Here is a 16,802-nt window from a genome sequence, read left to right as displayed (position 1 = left end):
TCTATATATCTAATCTATCTAATCTATTTATCTATGTATCTAAACTATCTAATCTATATATCTATCTATAAATCAAATCTATTTATCTATATATCTAAACTATCTAATCTATATATCTAATCTATCTATCTATATATCTAATCTATCTAATCTATTTATCTATATATCTAATCTATCAAATCTATTTATCTATATATCTAATCTATCTAATCTATTTATCTATATATCTAATCTATTTATCTATATATCTAGTCTATCTAATCTATTTATCTATATATCTAAACTATCTAATCTATATATCTAATCTATCTATCTATATATCTAATCTATCTAATCTATTTATCGATATATCTAATCTATCTAATCTATTTCTCTATATATCTCATCTATATATCTAACCTATCTAATATATTTATCTATATATCTAATCTATCTAATCTATTTATCTATATATCTAATCTATTTATCTATATATCTAATGTATTTATCTATATATCTAATCTATCTAATCTATTTATCTATCTATCTAATCTATCTATCTATATATCTAATCTACCTATCTATATATCTATCTAATCTATCTATCTATATATCTAATCTATCTAATCTATTTATCTATATATCTAAACTATCTAATCTATTTATCTATATATCTAATCTATCTATCTATATATCTAAACTATCTAATCTATATATCTAATCTATTATCGATAAATCTAATCTATCTAATCTATTTATCTATATATCTAATCTATCTAATCTATTTATCTATATATCTAATCTATCTAATCTATATATCTAATCTATTTATCTATATATCTAATCTATCTAATCTATTTATCTATATATCGAATCTATTTATCTATATATCTAATCTACCTATCTATATATCTAATCTATCTATCTATATATCTAATCTATCTAATCTATTTATCTATATATCTAAACTATCTAATCTATTTATCTATATATCTAATCTATCTATCTATATATCTAAACTATCTAATCTATATATCTAATCTATTTATCGATAAATCTAATCTATCTAATCTATTTATCTATATATCTAATCTATTTATCTATATATCTAATCTATCTAATCTATTTATCTATATATCTAATCTATTTATCTATATATCTAATGTATTTATCTATATATCTAATCTATCTAATCTATTTATCTATGTATCTAAACTATCTAATCTATATATCTATCTATAAATCAAATCTATTTATCTATATATCTAAACTATCTAATCTATATATCTAATCTATCTATCTATATATCTAATCTATCTAATCTATTTATCTATATATCTAAACTATCTAATCTATTTATCTATATATCTAATCTATCTATCTATATATCTAAACTATCTAATCTATATATCTAATCTATTATCGATAAATCTAATCTATCTAATCTATTTATCTATATATCTAATCTATCTAATCTATTTATCTATATATCTAATCTATCTAATCTATATATCTAATCTATTTATCTATATATCTAATCTATCTAATCTATTTATCTATATATCAAATCTATTTATCTATATATCTAATCTACCTATCTATATATCTAATCTATCTATCTATATATCTAATCTATCTAATCTATTTATCTATATATCTAAACTATCTAATCTATTTATCTATATATCTAATCTATCTATCTATATATCTAAACTATCTAATCTATATATCTAATCTTTTTATCGATAAATCTAATCTATCTAATCTATTTATCTATATATCTAATCTATTTATCTATATATCTAATCTATCTAATCTATTTATCTATATATCTAATCTATTTATCTATATATCTAATGTATTTATCTATATATCTAATCTATCTAATCTATTTATCTATGTATCTAAACTATCTAATCTATATATCTATCTATAAATCAAATCTATTTATCTATATATCTAAACTATCTAATCTATATATCTAATCTATCTATCTATATATCTAATCTATCTAATCTATTTATCTATATATCTAATCTATCAAATCTATTTATCTATATATCTAATCTATCTAATCTATTTATCTATATATCTAATCTATTTATCTATATATCTAATCTATCTAATCTATTTATCTATATATCTAAACTATCTAATCTATATATCTAATCTATCTATCTATATATCTAATCTATCTAATCTATTTATCGATATATCTAATCTATCTAATCTATTTCTCTATATATCTCATCTATATATCTAACCTATCTAATCTATTTATCTATATATCTAATCTATCTAATCTATTTATCTATATATCTAATCTATCTAATCTATTTATCTATATATCTAATCTATTTATCTATATATCTATATATCTAATCTATCTATCTATATATCTAATCTATTTCATCTATTTATCTATCTCTCTCATCTAGCTATCTATATATCTAATCTATCTATCTATCTATCTATCTATCTATCTATCTATCTATCTATCTATCTATCTATCTATCTATCTATCTATCTATCTATCTATCTATCTATCTATCTATATATGTAATCTATCTATCTATATATGTAATCTATTTATCTATATATCTAATCTATTTATCTATATATCTATCTAATCTATCTATCTATATATCTAATCTATCTATCTATATATCTAATCTATATATCTATCTATATATCTAATCTATTTATCTATCTATCTATCTATTTATCTATCTATTTATCTATCTATCTAATCTATTTATCTATCTATCTAATCTATCTATCTATATATCTAATCTATCTATCTATCTATATATCTAATCTATCTAATCTATTTTTCTATATATCTAATCTAGCTATCTAATCTATTTCATCTATTTATCTATCTATCTAATCTAGCTATCTATATATCTAATCTATCTAATCTATTTATCTATATATCTAATCTATCTAATCTATTTATCTATATATCTAATCTATCTAATCTATTTATCTATCTAATCTATCTATCTATGTATCTAATCTATTTATCTATCTAATCTAGCTATCTATATATCTATCTAATCTATTTATCTATGTATCTATTCCATCTATTTTACCTGCAATTCGCAGATTTCCCCAAAGTATTTAGGAATCAATTAAGACATGTTCTTCAATTAATTATATCAAGTTAATTACATTATTTAGACCGATGGTTGAATCTGGAACCACCTGCTATGATATCTATGGTGACAAATCCAATTTTCCCCTCTCTGGGAATCAATCAAGTTGATTCTATTAAATTCAATACAATAAACAAGTCAATTAAGTTGAAATCTTTAGAGATGTCGTTCCACTCTGACCTAGCTACAGACCCTAGATCAGATCCTTGACTCTAGCAGGCCTTAGTCACGTGCATGTATCCTTATCGGAACCCTGATCCCTTTTCAGTTTGCTTCTCATCCATGCTTATGATTTTGTGCCCTCTGTCCCCTGTCGCCCTGTCCCCCTGTCCTTGTCCCCTTGCCCCTGTACCCTTCCCTTTTCTTTGAGTTTATTTCAGCTCAATTGTTTTATACAGTAACCTGGGTAAGTGTCCATTTTCTACCCATTTTCTACTGCTCTGACCTGTATCACCCCTTTGCAATGTTTGGTCTCTCCCGCCTCCACCTTACTCAAAGATAAGGCCGGGTTCGGGAACAACTTCACCACGGGGGACAACAAGTCACTGGCCCAGAACATGGAGGCAGTGGTGGTGGGCTGCATGTTCAAGTCTCTGATCACTCGCTGCGCCTCCACCACACACGAGCTGCATAGCCCTGAGAACCTGGTGAGTATGTCTCTATGTCTCTCTCTCTCTCTCTGTCTCACTGTCTCAATCTGTATCTCTGTCTATGTCTCTCTCTGTCTCTCTCTCTCCCTCTCTGTCTGTCTGTCTCTCTCACTCTCTCTCTGTCTCTCTCTCTCTCTCTCTCTCTCTCTCTCTCTCTCTCTCTCTCTCTCTCTCTCTCTCTCTCTCTCTCTCTATCTTTGTCTCTCTCTCTATCTTTGTCTCTTTTTTCTGTCTCTCTCTCTGTCTTATAGCCATTTTCCCCAGTCTAGTTGTTGTTCAGTAGGGCACGCCGTAGCAAAACATTTTGCAACAGAAAACATCTACTGTAGCCTACACAGAAGCCATGCTGGGCGTGAGTGTGTTCAACAATCACATCATTGACTACATGGTGTGTCCTGTTCAATTATTAAAGGGTCATTCTGCTACGTGTGGTAATAGACTCCTAATGAATTATGAATGCTGTCTCTGACGAGCTGTGCACTAATGAACAATTTGTCTAAACCACATTCTGGAATAATAAATTGTCTACCAAGTTGCATTCATAAAGTAAATATGCATTAAAAATGTATAATTTCTAAGCATCTTCATGTCTTGTACACCCTATCTGATAGAGCATGCTGATATTCACACCATCTTTTCCATTATTGTGCTTTTTAACTTACTCACCTGGAAATAACTATAAAATCACTATACAAGAGTGTGTAAGGCTCACTGTTGTTTCTGTATTCAGACCACAGAATCATGTATATATTCTGTATAGTGCTCTTGTAATACACTCTCACCATTGCATTTCCAGTAGCTTTCAGCCCTACTCTCAGTCCAAAGCAAAATATTTGACATGGTGGCAGCTCTGTGGAGCAGGGTAACATGGTGGCAGCTCTGTGGAGCAGGGTACCATGGTGGCAGCTCTGTGGAGCAGGGTAACATGGTGGCAGCTCTGTGGAGCAGGGTAACATGGTGGCAGCTCTGTGGAGCAGGGTAACATGGTGGCAGCTCTGTGGAGCAGGGTAACATGGTGGCACGTTGGCAGCTCTGTGGTGCAGGGTAACACATTGGCATGGTGGCAACTCTGTGGAGCAGGGTAACATGGTGGCAGCTCTGTGGAGCAGGGTAACATGGTGGCAGCCCTGTGGAGCAGGGTAACATGGTGGCAGCTCTGTGGAGCAGGGTAACATGATGGAAGTTCTGTGGAGCAGGGTAACATGGTGGAAGTTCTGTGGAGCAGGGTAACATGGCATGGTGGCAGCTCTGTGGTGCAGGGTAACATGGTGGAAGTTCTGTGGAGCAGGGTAACATGGCATGGTGGCAGCTCTGTGGTGCAGGGTAACATGGTGGCAGCTCTGTGGAGCAGGGTAACATTGTGGCAGCTCTGTGGTGCAGGGTAACATGGTGGCAGCTCTGTGGAGCAGGGTAACATGGTGGCATGGTGGCAGCTCTGTGGAGCAGGGTAACATTGTGGCAGCTCTGTGGAGCAGGGTAACATGGTGGCATGGTGGCAGCTCTGTGGAGCAGGGTAACATTGTGGCAGCTCTGTGGTGCAGGGTAACATGGTGGCAGCTCTGTGGAGCAGGGTAACATGGTGGCATGGTGGCAGCTCTGTGGAGCAGGGTAACATTGTGGCAGCTCTGTGGTGCAGGGTAACATGGTGGCAGCTCTGTGGAGCAGGGTAACATGGTGGCACATGGCAGCTCTGTGGTGCAGGGTAACATGGTGGCAGCTCTGTGGTGCAGGGTAACATGGTGGCAGCTCTGTGGTGCAGGGTAACATGGTGGCAGCTCTGTGGAGCAGGGTAACATGGTGGCACCTCTGTGGAGCAGGGTAATATGGCGGCATCTCTGTGGAGCAGGGTAACATGGTGGCAGCTCTGTGGAGCAGGGTAACATGGTGGCAGCTCTGTGGAGCAGGGTAATATGGCGGCAGCTCTGTGGAGCTGGGAAAATGGTGGCAGCTCTGTGGAGCAGAGTAACATGGTGGCATGGTGGCAGCTCAACATGGTGGCATGATGGCAGCTCTGTGGAGCAGGGTAACATGGTGGCATGGTGGCAGCTCTGTGGTGCAGGGTAACATGGTGGCATGGTGGCAGCTCTGTGGTGCAGGGTAACATGGTGGCAGCTCTGTGGAGCAGGGTAACATGGTGGCAGCTCTGTGGAGCAGGATAACATGGTGGCATGGTGGCAGCTCTGTGGTGCAGGGTAACATGGTGGCAGCTCTGTGGTGCAGGGTAACATGGTGGCAGCTCTGTGGTGCAGGGTAACATGGTGGCAGCTCTGTGGAGCAGGGTAACATGGTGGCAGCTCTGTGGAGCAGGGTAACATGGTGGCAGCTCTGTGGAGCAGGGTAACATGGTGGCAGCTCTGTGGAGCAGGGTAACATGGTGGCAGCTCTGTGGAGCAGGGTAATATGGCGGCAGCTCTGTGGAGCTGGGAAAATGGTGGCAGCTCTGTGGAGCAGAGTAACATGGTGGCATGGTGGCAGCTCAACATGGTGGCATGATGGCAGCTCTGTGGAGCAGGGTAACATGGTGGCAGCTCTGTGGAGCATGGTGGCACGGTGGCAGCTCTGTGGAGCAGGGTAACATGGTGGCAGCTCTGTGGAGCAGGATAACATGGTGGCAGCTCTGTGGAGCAGGGTAATATGGCGGCAGCTCTGTGGAGCAGGGTAACATGGTGGCAGCTCTGTGGTGCAGGGTAACATGGTGGAAGCTCTGCGGAGCAGGGTAATATGGCAGCAGCTCTGTGGAGCAGGGAACATGGTGGCATGGTGGCAGCTCTGTGGAGCAGGGTAACATGGTGGCTGCTCTGTGGAGCAGGGTAACATGGTGGGAGCTCTGTGGAGCAGGGTAACATGGTGGGAGCTCTGTGGAGCAGGGTAACATGGTGGGAGCTCTGTGGAGCAGGGAACATGGTGGCATGGTGGCAGCTCTGTGGAGCAGGGAACATGGTGGCATGGTGGCAGCTCTGTGGAGCAGGGTAACATGGTGGCTGCTCTGTGGAGCAGGGTAACATGGTGGCAGCTCTGTGGAGCAGGGTAACATGGTGGCAGCTCTGTGGAGCAGGTTAACATGGTGGCAGCTCTGTGGTGCAGGGTAACATGGTGGCAGCTCTGTGGAGCAGGGTAACATGGTGGCAGCTCTGTGGTGCAGGGTAACATGGTGGCAGCTCTGTGGAGCTGGGTAACATGGCTCTGTGGATCAGGGTAACATGGTGGCATGGTGACAGCACTGTGGAGCAGGGTAACATGGCTCTGTGGAGCAGGGTAACATGGCTCTGTGGAGCAGGGTGACATGGTGGCATGGTGGCAGCTCTGTGGAGCAGGGTGACATGGTGGCATGGTGGCAGCTCTGTGGAGCAGGGTAACATGGCGGCAGCTCTGTGGAGCAGGGTAACATGGTGGCAGCTCTGTGGAGCAGGATAACATGGTGGCATGGTGGCAGCTCTGTGGTGCAGGGTAACATGGTGGCAGCTCTGTGGTGCAGGGTAACATGGTGGCAGCTCTGTGGTGCAGGGTAACATGGTGGCAGCTCTGTGGAGCAGGGTAACATGGTGGCAGCTCTGTGGAGCAGAGTAACATGGTGGCAGCTCTGTGGAGCAGGGTAACATGGTGGCAGCTCTGTGGAGCAGGGTAACATGGTGGCAGCTCTGTGGAGCAGGGTAATATGGCGGCAGCTCTGTGGAGCTGGGAAAATGGTGGCAGCTCTGTGGAGCAGAGTAAGGTGGCATGGTGGCAGCTCAACATGGTGGCATGATGGCAGCTCTGTGGAGCAGGGTAACATGGTGGCAGCTCTGTGGAGCATGGTGGCACGGTGGCAGCTCTGTGGAGCAGGGTAACATGGTGGCAGCTCTGTGGAGCAGGATAACATGGTGGCAGCTCTGTGGAGCAGGGTAATATGGCGGCAGCTCTGTGGAGCAGGGTAACATGGTGGCAGCTCTGTGGTGCAGGGTAACATGGTGGAAGCTCTGCGGAGCAGGGTAATATGGCAGCAGCTCTGTGGAGCAGGGAACATGGTGGCATGGTGGCAGCTCTGTGGAGCAGGGTAACATGGTGGCTGCTCTGTGGAGCAGGGTAACATGGTGGGAGCTCTGTGGAGCAGGGTAACATGGTGGGAGCTCTGTGGAGCAGGGAACATGGTGGCATGGTGGCAGCTCTGTGGAGCAGGGAACATGGTGGCATGGTGGCAGCTCTGTGGAGCAGGGTAACATGGTGGCTGCTCTGTGGAGCAGGGTAACATGGTGGCAGCTCTGTGGAGCAGGGTAACATGGTGGCAGCTCTGTGGAGCAGGGTAACATGGTGGCAGCTCTGTGGTGCAGGGTAACATGGTGGCAGCTCTGTGGAGCAGGGTAACATGGTGGCAGCTCTGTGGTGCAGGGTAACATGGTGGCAGCTCTGTGGAGCTGGGTAACATGGCTCTGTGGATCAGGGTAACATGGTGGCATGGTGACAGCACTGTGGAGCAGGGTAACATGGCTCTGTGGAGCAGGGTAACATGGCTCTGTGGAGCAGGGTGACATGGTGGCATGGTGGCAGCTCTGTGGAGCAGGGTGACATGGTGGCATGGTGGCAGCTCTGTGGAGCAGGGTAACATGGCGGCAGCTCTGTGGAGCAGGGTAACATGGTGGCATGGTGCTATCTCTGTTTTATTTATTTTTTATATTACCTTTATTTAACTATCTCCCCACCCCCCATCCAGGGTCTGTACTGTGACATCCGCCAGCTGGTGCAGTTCATCAAGGAGTCCCATGGCAACGTGTTCCGCAGGGTGGCACTGAGCGCACTCCTGGACTCGGCCGAGAAAGTGGCCACCACCAAGAAGCCAGAGGAGAAGGAGGAGCCTATCACCAAACCTACAGCATCCAGGAGGTAGTCTACAGAACAAGGACGTCCCACTGGTTGAATCGACGTTGTTTCCATGTCATTTCAACCAAACAAATCGTGATGACGTTGAATCAACGTGGAAAACTGATTGGATTTTGCAAAAAGTCATCAACATAAGGCCATTTAATCTTTTTTCACCCAACTTTTTAATTTATTTCACGTTGAATTCACGTTAGTTGACATTTCAAACAAATGTAAATCAAACTAAACTTTGAACTGATGTCTGTGCCCAGTGGGTTGGCTCCATAGATATAGAACAACCAATCACAGACATATAAAACTACACAGCAGGGATATCTGTACGTTGAGGGTGGTTGTGCAGATGGTGGTTGTGCAGATGGTGGTCGTGCAGATGGTGGTCGTGCAGATGGTGGTTGTGCAGATGGTGGTCGTGCAGATGGAGGTCGTGCAGATGGAGGTCGTGCAGATGGTGGTTGTGCAGATGGTGGTTGTGCAGATGGTGTCATGCAGATGGTGGTTGTGCAGATGGAGTGAACCCTGTCTTGTCCTACTGGTACTGACTCTGCTGATAACTTCTTTATTGAGGAAAAATGTACTAAACTGGGATATGTGGTCTCATCTAGCTATTTCACCATGAATCCACTACCTATACATTTTACATTTTAGTCATTTAGCAGACGCAGTTATCCAGAGCAATTTACAGGAGCAATTAAGGTTAAGTGCCTTGCTCATGGGCACATGGACAGGAGTTAGAATCAGCAACCTTTTGGATACTGGCCTAACGCTTTTAACCTCTAGGCTACCTGCGGTCAGGATAAGACATTCTGCTTATTGACTCACATGTAAATGTAAGGCAGTCTGAATAAGAGCACAGTATTTCTCCTAGATGTTGTCCAGGCGGGGCGCTACAAAGGCCCCAAATCAACATCCTGTGCCTGAGAGGTTTAGATAAGCCTTAGTTGCTACTATTGGGGTCTAACCTGGCCCGGGTGGTTCTGACTATACTAGAGCCTTGTCAGGAACAATTAGTTCTGTGTGTCCTTTGTGCAGGTCAGAGGCAGGTGTGTCTGGGGAAAAGGGAGGGCAGCCGTCCACCGCTGCAGACGAGTGCCGCAGCTGCATATCCAGCCGCCCCCCCCAGACACCAGAGCAGTGAGTACCCCCTCTTCTCACACACACACACACACACACACACACACACACACACACACACACACACACACACACACACACACACACACACATATACAGTACCAGTTAAAAGTTTGGACACACCTACTCATTCCAGGTTTTTTCTTTATTTTTACTATTTTCTACAAGAGTGTGCAAGGCTGTCATCAAGGCAAAGGGTGGCTACTTTGAAGAAAATATATTTTGATTTGTTTAACACTTTTTTGATTACTACATGATTCCATATGTGTTATTTAATAGTTTTGACATCTTCACTATTATTCTACAATGTAGAAAATAGTAAAAATAAAGAAAAATCCTTAAACGAGTAGGTGTGTCAACTTTTCACTGGTACTCTGCATGAATGTACGCCCCACAAAATGTATGTTTGATGAGAACTATTTACTGTCTGTCTGTCTGTCTGTCTGTCTGTCTGTCTGTCTGTCTGTCTGTCTGTCTGTCTGTCTGTCTGTCTGTCTGTCTGTCTGTCTGTCTGTCTGTCTGTCTGTCTGTCTGTCTGTCTGTCTGTCTGTCTGTCTCGCTCTCTCTGTCTCGCTCTCTCTGTCTCGCTCTCTCTGTCTGTCTGTCTCGCTCTCTCTGTCTCGCTCTCTCTGTCTCGCTCTCTCTGTCTGGCTGTCTCGCTCTCTCTGTCTCGCTCTCTCTGTCTGGCTGTCTCTGTCTCTCTGTCTCTCTCTCCATCCCTCTCTCTCTCTGTCTCGCTGTCTCTGTCTCTCTGTCTCTGTCTCTCTGTCTCTCACTCCATCCCTCTCTCTCTCTGTCACCAGTGATGAACAGATTCCGGGGGCTCTGCTGGGCAAGAAGGACTTCTGGAGGAAGATGTTCAAGTCACAGAGTGCTGCCAGCGACACCAGCAGCCTATCAGAGCAGGACACGTCGGAGTGCACCACCGCCCACTCGGGCACCACCACGGACCGACGAACCCGCTCACGCTCCCGACGCATCTCCCTGCGCAAGAAGCTCAAGCTGCCCATCGGTAGGTGGCTGTGCCCCCCACAGAACCACAGCGCCACCCTGTGTCCATCTATGGAAATTATGATTCATTCTAGTGATGTCATCCTCTAAGGGTCATGACAGGCCTGAAGTTTTTTCCGGTAAACTTTCCAAATGTCAACAAAACAAAATACGCTAGACAGGGTGGGATCTCTTTGTCGGTAAAATGAATTATGCGAGGTGGAAACGCTATTATGCGCAAATATTGATATTATAACCGTAATATTGAAGTAAACTTGGAGTCACACGATGACATGTGACATCCTCCCACTACGACTAGTCGGGAAAGCATACAGTTAATTAGGTTACAGATGAAATAAGTTATGACGAACTTCACAGGGGGGTGAAAGTGCACGTGATGAGCTTGATGCTCCTTTCCAATAAATATCCAGGGTCTTATTCTGGTGACATGATGATCAATGCTTGACTGCCGTTTGACAATTAAAAATAATCTCGCTCTTTTGTTCATAATAACCTCATCATGTAGGCTATATGTGCGCACACGTGCCAATACAATAGTGGTCACATATAACGCACCATTTTGTGTGAGAAAACCATCAGTAGAGTTGAAAATGCGATGGAAACCCATTTAACCTTTATTTTTTATTCGGTACACAGGAATGACGAAGCGAAAACAGATTTTTAGAAATGTTTGCACATTTATTAAAAATAAAAAACTTAAATACCTTATTTACATAAGTATTCAGACCCTTTGCTCTGAGACTCAAAATTGAGTTCAATTGAATCCTGTTTCCATTGATCATCCTTGAGATGACGTCTCTGTGGTAAAGTCCACATGTGGTAATTACAATTGATTGGATTTGATTTGGAAAGGCACACACCTGTCTATATAACATGGTTGACAGTGCATGTCAGAGCAAAAACCAAGCCATGAGGTGTAAGGAATTGTCCGTAGAGCACCGAGACAGGATTGTGTCGAGGCACATATCTGGTTAAGGGTACCTGTAACGGATTTCTTTAGAGAAGTAGAAGAGTCAGGCGCAGGACACAGGGATAAATGTAAACAAACGTGTTTACTCAAAATATCAATAAATCTTCTCATAGAAAAATACATAGTTCGGAGAAAACACCTCCAACTACACAAAACAGGAAAACAATCACCGACAAGACAAAACAGGAAATGCAGAGGTTAAATAATGAACATAATTAGGGAAATCAAAAACAGGTGTACACAATAAAGACAAAACCAAACGAACAGTTAAACATCGATCGGTGGCAACTAGTAAGCCGGTGACGTCGACCGCCGAACGCCGCCCGAACAAGGAGAGGGGCCGACTTCGGCGGGAGTCGTGACAGTACCAAAACATTTCTTCAGCATTGAAGGTTCCCAAGAACACAGTGGCCTCCATCATAATTAAATGGAAGAAGTTTGGAACCACCTAGAGCTCCAGAGTTCCTCTGTACAGATGGGAGAACCTTCCAGAAAGACAACCATCTCTGCAGCACTCCACCAATCATGCCTTTATGGTAAAGTGGCCAGACGGAAGCCACTCCTCAGTAAAAGGCACATGACTCCCGCTTGGAGTTTGCCACAACTTGTGGGGATGTTTTTCAGTGGCAGGGACTGGGAGACTATTCAGAGTCGAGGGAAAGATGAACGGAGCAAATCACAGAAAGATCCTTGATGAGAACCTGCTCCAGAGCACTCAGGACCTCAGACTGGGGCGAAGGTTCAAATTCCAACAGGACAACGACCCTAAGCACACAGCAAAGACAACGCAGGAGTGGCTTGGGACAAGTCTCTGAATGTCCTTGAGTGGCCCAGCCAGAGCCCGGACTTAAACCCGATCAAGGATTTCTGAAGAGCCCTGAAAACAGCTGTGCAGCGATGCTCCCCTTCCAACCTGACAGAGCTTGAGAGAATCTGCAGAGAAGAATGGGAGAAACTCCCGAAATACAGGTGTGCCAAGCTTGTAGCGTCATACCTAAGAAGACTCAAGGCTGTATAGCTGCTAAATGTGCTTCAACAAAGTATTGAGTAAAGGGTCTGGAAAGCCCATAAAATTGTCAGTGACTCCAGTCACCCAAGTTATAGACTGTTTTCTCTGCTACCGCAGGGCAAGCGGTACCGGAGCGCCAAGTCTAGGACCAAAAGGCTCCTCAACAGCTTCTACCCCCAAGCTATAAGACTGCTGAACAATTAATAAAATCGCCACCGGACAATTTACGTTGACCCCCCCCTCCCTTTTGTACACTGCTGCTACACGTTGTTTATTATCTATGCATAGTCACTTCACCCCTACAGTGGCTTGCGAAAGTATTCACCCCCCTTTGCATTTTTCCTATTTTGTTGCCCTGGAATTAAAATAGATTTTTGGGGGGTTTGTATCATTTGATTTACACAACATGCCTACCACTTTGAAGATGCTAAATATTTTTTATTGTGAAACAAACAGTAAATAAGACAAAAAAGCTGAAAACTTGAGCGTGCATAACTATTCACCCCCCCCAAAGTCAATACTTTGTAGAGCCACCTTTTGCAGCAATTACAGCTGCAAGTCTCTTGGGGTATGTCTCTATAAGCTTGGCACATCTAGCCACTCTGATTTTTGCCCATTCTTCAAGGCAAAACTGCTCCAGCTCCTTCAAGTTGGATGGGTTCCGCTGGTGTACAGCACTCTTTAAGTCATACCACAGATTCTCAATTGGATTGAGGTCTGGGCTTTGACAAGGCCATTTCAAGACATTTAAATGTTTTCCCTTAAACCACTCGAGTGTTGCTTTAGCAGTATGCTTAAGGTCATTGTCCTGCTGGAAGGTGAACCTCCGTCCCAGTCTCAACTCTCTGGAAGACTGAAACTGGATTCCCTCAAGAATGTCCCTGTATTTAGCATCATCCATCATTCCTTCAATTCTGACCAGTTTCCCAGTCCCTGCCAATGAAAAACATCTCCACATCATGATGCTGCCACCTCCATGATTCACTGTGGGGATGGTGATCACGGGTGATGAGAGTTGTTGGGTATGTGCCAGACATAGCGTTTTCCTTGATGGCCAAAAAGCTGACCAGAGTACCTTCTTCCATCTGTTTGGGGAGTCTCCCACATGCCTTTTGGTGAACACCAAACATGTTTGCTTATTTTTTTCTTTAAGCAATGGCTTTTTTTCTGGCCACTCTTCTGTAAAGCCCAGCTCTGTGGAGTGCACGGCTTAAAGTGGTCTTATGGACAGATACTCCAATCGGTGCATGTTACAAATAAAGTTTAACTTGATTTAAATACTTATGTAAATGCACTGTATCTGATGGGAAATTGGGCATATTGGACCAATTGTTTGTATGCTGATTTTTGAATATTCGCATGAAAATCTGTCACCAATTGGATAGAAACCTAACTACTGACACCGATGTATGATTCATTGAAATTGCAACTTTGTCACTGGATCATTAATGTGTCATTCTCTGTGTTCACTGGAGTGTAGTGATGAACTCGTAGCTGCATCTCTCTAACTTTGTGTTTCAAAGTATATGCTTTGCATATATATATTTCCTTTGCAAATTTCATGCTTCTGTAGGCTAACTTCATGCTTCTGTAGGCTAACTTCATGCTTCTGTAGGCTAACTTCATGCTTCTGTAGGCTGACGTCATGTTTCTGTAGGCTAATGTCATGTTTCTGTAGGCTAACATTATGTAACATCATGTTTCTGTAGTCTAATGTCATGTTTCTGTAGTCTAACGTCATGTAGTCTAACGTCATGTTTCTGAAGTCTAACATCATGTTCCTGTAGGCTAACGTTATGTTTCTGTAGTCTAACGTCATGTTTCTGTAGGCTAACGTCATGTAGGCTAACATCATGTTTCTGTAGGCTAACGTTATGTAGTCTAACGTCATGTTTCTGTAGTCTAACGTCATGTTTCTGTAGGCTAACATCATGTTTCTCTAGGCTAACGTCATGTTTCTGTAGGCTAACATTATGTAACATCATGTTTCTGTAGGCTAACGTCATGTAGGCTAACATCACGTTTCTGTAGTCTAACGTCATGTTTCTGTAGTCTAACGTCATGTTTCGGTAGGCTAACATCATGTTCCTGTAGGCTAACGTCATGTTTCTGTAGTCTAACGTCATGTTTCTGTAGTCTAACGTCATGTTTCTGTAGGCTAACGTCATGTAGGCTAACATCATGTTTCTGTAGTCTAACGTCATGTAGTCTAACGTCATGTTTCTGTAGTCTAACGTCATGTTTCTGTAGGCTAACATCATGTTTCTGTAGGATAACGTCATGTTTCTGTAGTCTAACGTCATGTTTCTGTAGGCTAACGCCATGTTTCTGTAGGCTAACGTCATGTTTCTGTAGTCTAACGTCATGTTTCTGTAGTCTAACGTCATGTTTCTGTAGGCTAACGTCATGTAGGCTAACATCATGTTTCTGTAGTCTAACGTCATGTAGTCTAACGTCATGTTTCTGTAGTCTAACGTCATGTTTCTGTAGGCTAACATCATGTTTCTGTAGGCTAACGTCATGTTTCTGTAGTCTAACGTCATGTTTCTGTAGGCTAACGCCATGTTTCTGTAGGCTAATGTCATGTTTCTGTAGGCTAATGCCATGTTTCTGTAGGCTAATGTCATGTTTCTGTAGGCTAACGTCATGTTTCTGTAGGCTAACGTCATGTTTCTGTAGTCTAACGTCATGTTTCTGTAGGCTAACGTCATGTAGGCTAACATCATGTTTCTGTAGGCTAACGTCATGTTTCTGTAGTCTAACGTCATGTAGGCTAACGTCATGTTTCTGTAGGCTAACGTCATGTAGGCTAACGTCATGTTTCTGTAGGCTAACGTCATGTTTCTGTAGGCTAACATCATGTCTTGTTGTACGGGTGATGAGTAGACAATTCACTTAATCTCTTTATGGTCTTCTTTTGTATTCCTTTTGTCCCTAGCATGCCGTGGGACTGTTCGCCTTCCAATTACCGTCTCTGTCTTACGTATGTGTGTATGTATGTATGTATGTGTGTGTGTGTGTGTGTGTGTGTGTGTGTGTGTGTGTGTGTGTGTGTGTGTGTGTGTGTGTGTGTGTGTGTGTGTGTGTGTGTGTGTGTGTGTGTGTGTGTGTGTGTGTGTGTGTGTGTGTGTGTGTGTGCGCGCGCGTGTGCTTCACAGACCCTCTTTGTTTGTTTGTTGTGTACAACTGCTCCTATGTGCCTTGTTCTATGACCATATATTTTATGCTATTCTGTCTGCATTTGTGTGGATTATAACTTTTATTCCTGTTTATGCTTCTGTGTGTGTGTGTATTCAGTATGTGTTCTGCCAGTATGTGTATGTCTCGATGTATAAGTGTGATGTTTACCCCCTTTGCACTCCTCCCTCCATCCATCTATTCCTCTGACTGGGGTGGGGTGTGTTTGCAGGTAACTGGCTTAAACGGTCATCTCTCTCTGGGCTGACCGACGGGGTCGAGGACTTGTTGGACATCAGCTCTGTGGACCGACTCTCCTTCATCCGCCAGAGCTCCAAGGTCAGGGGTCACCTACTGACCACAAGGGGTCGTGTCTCTCACAACTGTCTACTTCAGTGCTCTCCAACCCTGTTCCTGGAGAACTACCATCCTATAGGTTCTCTCTCCAACCCTGTTCCTGGAGAACTACCATCCTATAGGTTCTCTCTCCAACCCTGTTCCTGGAGAACTACCATCCTATAGGTTCTCTCTCCAACCCTGTTCCTGGAGAACTACCATCCTATAGGTTCTCTCTCCAACCCTGTTCCTGGAGAACTACCATCCTATAGGTCCCCTCCAACCCTGTTCCTGGAGAGATACCATCCTATAGGTTCTCTCTCCAACCCTGTTCCTGGAGAGATACCATCCTATAGGTTCTCTCTCCAACCCTGTTCCTGGAGAGATACCATCCTGTAGGTTTTCGCTCCAACCCTGTTCCTGGAGAGATACCATCCTGTAGGTTTTCGCTCCAACCCCAGTTGTAACTAATCTGATTCAGCTTATCAACCAGCTAATTGTTGGAATCAGGTGTGCTAGATTAGGGT

At 42.5% G+C, this 16,802-nt stretch overlaps 1 protein-coding gene across 1 annotated transcript in view; it reads left to right on the top strand.

The window, feature by feature from the left end:
• Nucleotides 1-16,802, top strand: part of LOC106592906 (protein unc-80 homolog) — a 110,324-nt gene that overhangs the window by 32,124 nt on the left and 61,398 nt on the right. The window contains exons 17-21 of the mRNA XM_045700398.1: nt 3,636-3,784; nt 8,475-8,644; nt 9,671-9,772; nt 10,576-10,784; nt 16,172-16,278. Coding sequence (XP_045556354.1) covers nt 3,636-3,784; nt 8,475-8,644; nt 9,671-9,772; nt 10,576-10,784; nt 16,172-16,278 — 737 coding nt within the window. The remainder of the gene's footprint in view (nt 1-3,635; nt 3,785-8,474; nt 8,645-9,670; nt 9,773-10,575; nt 10,785-16,171; nt 16,279-16,802) is intronic.

The sequence above is a fragment of the Salmo salar genome, chromosome ssa17 (assembly GCF_905237065.1).
Source record: "Salmo salar chromosome ssa17, Ssal_v3.1, whole genome shotgun sequence".
Taxonomy (NCBI): Eukaryota; Metazoa; Chordata; class Actinopteri; order Salmoniformes; family Salmonidae; genus Salmo; species Salmo salar.
The sequence above is the reverse complement of the archived record's forward strand: the minus strand, read 5'-3'. Positions and strand labels throughout refer to the sequence as shown.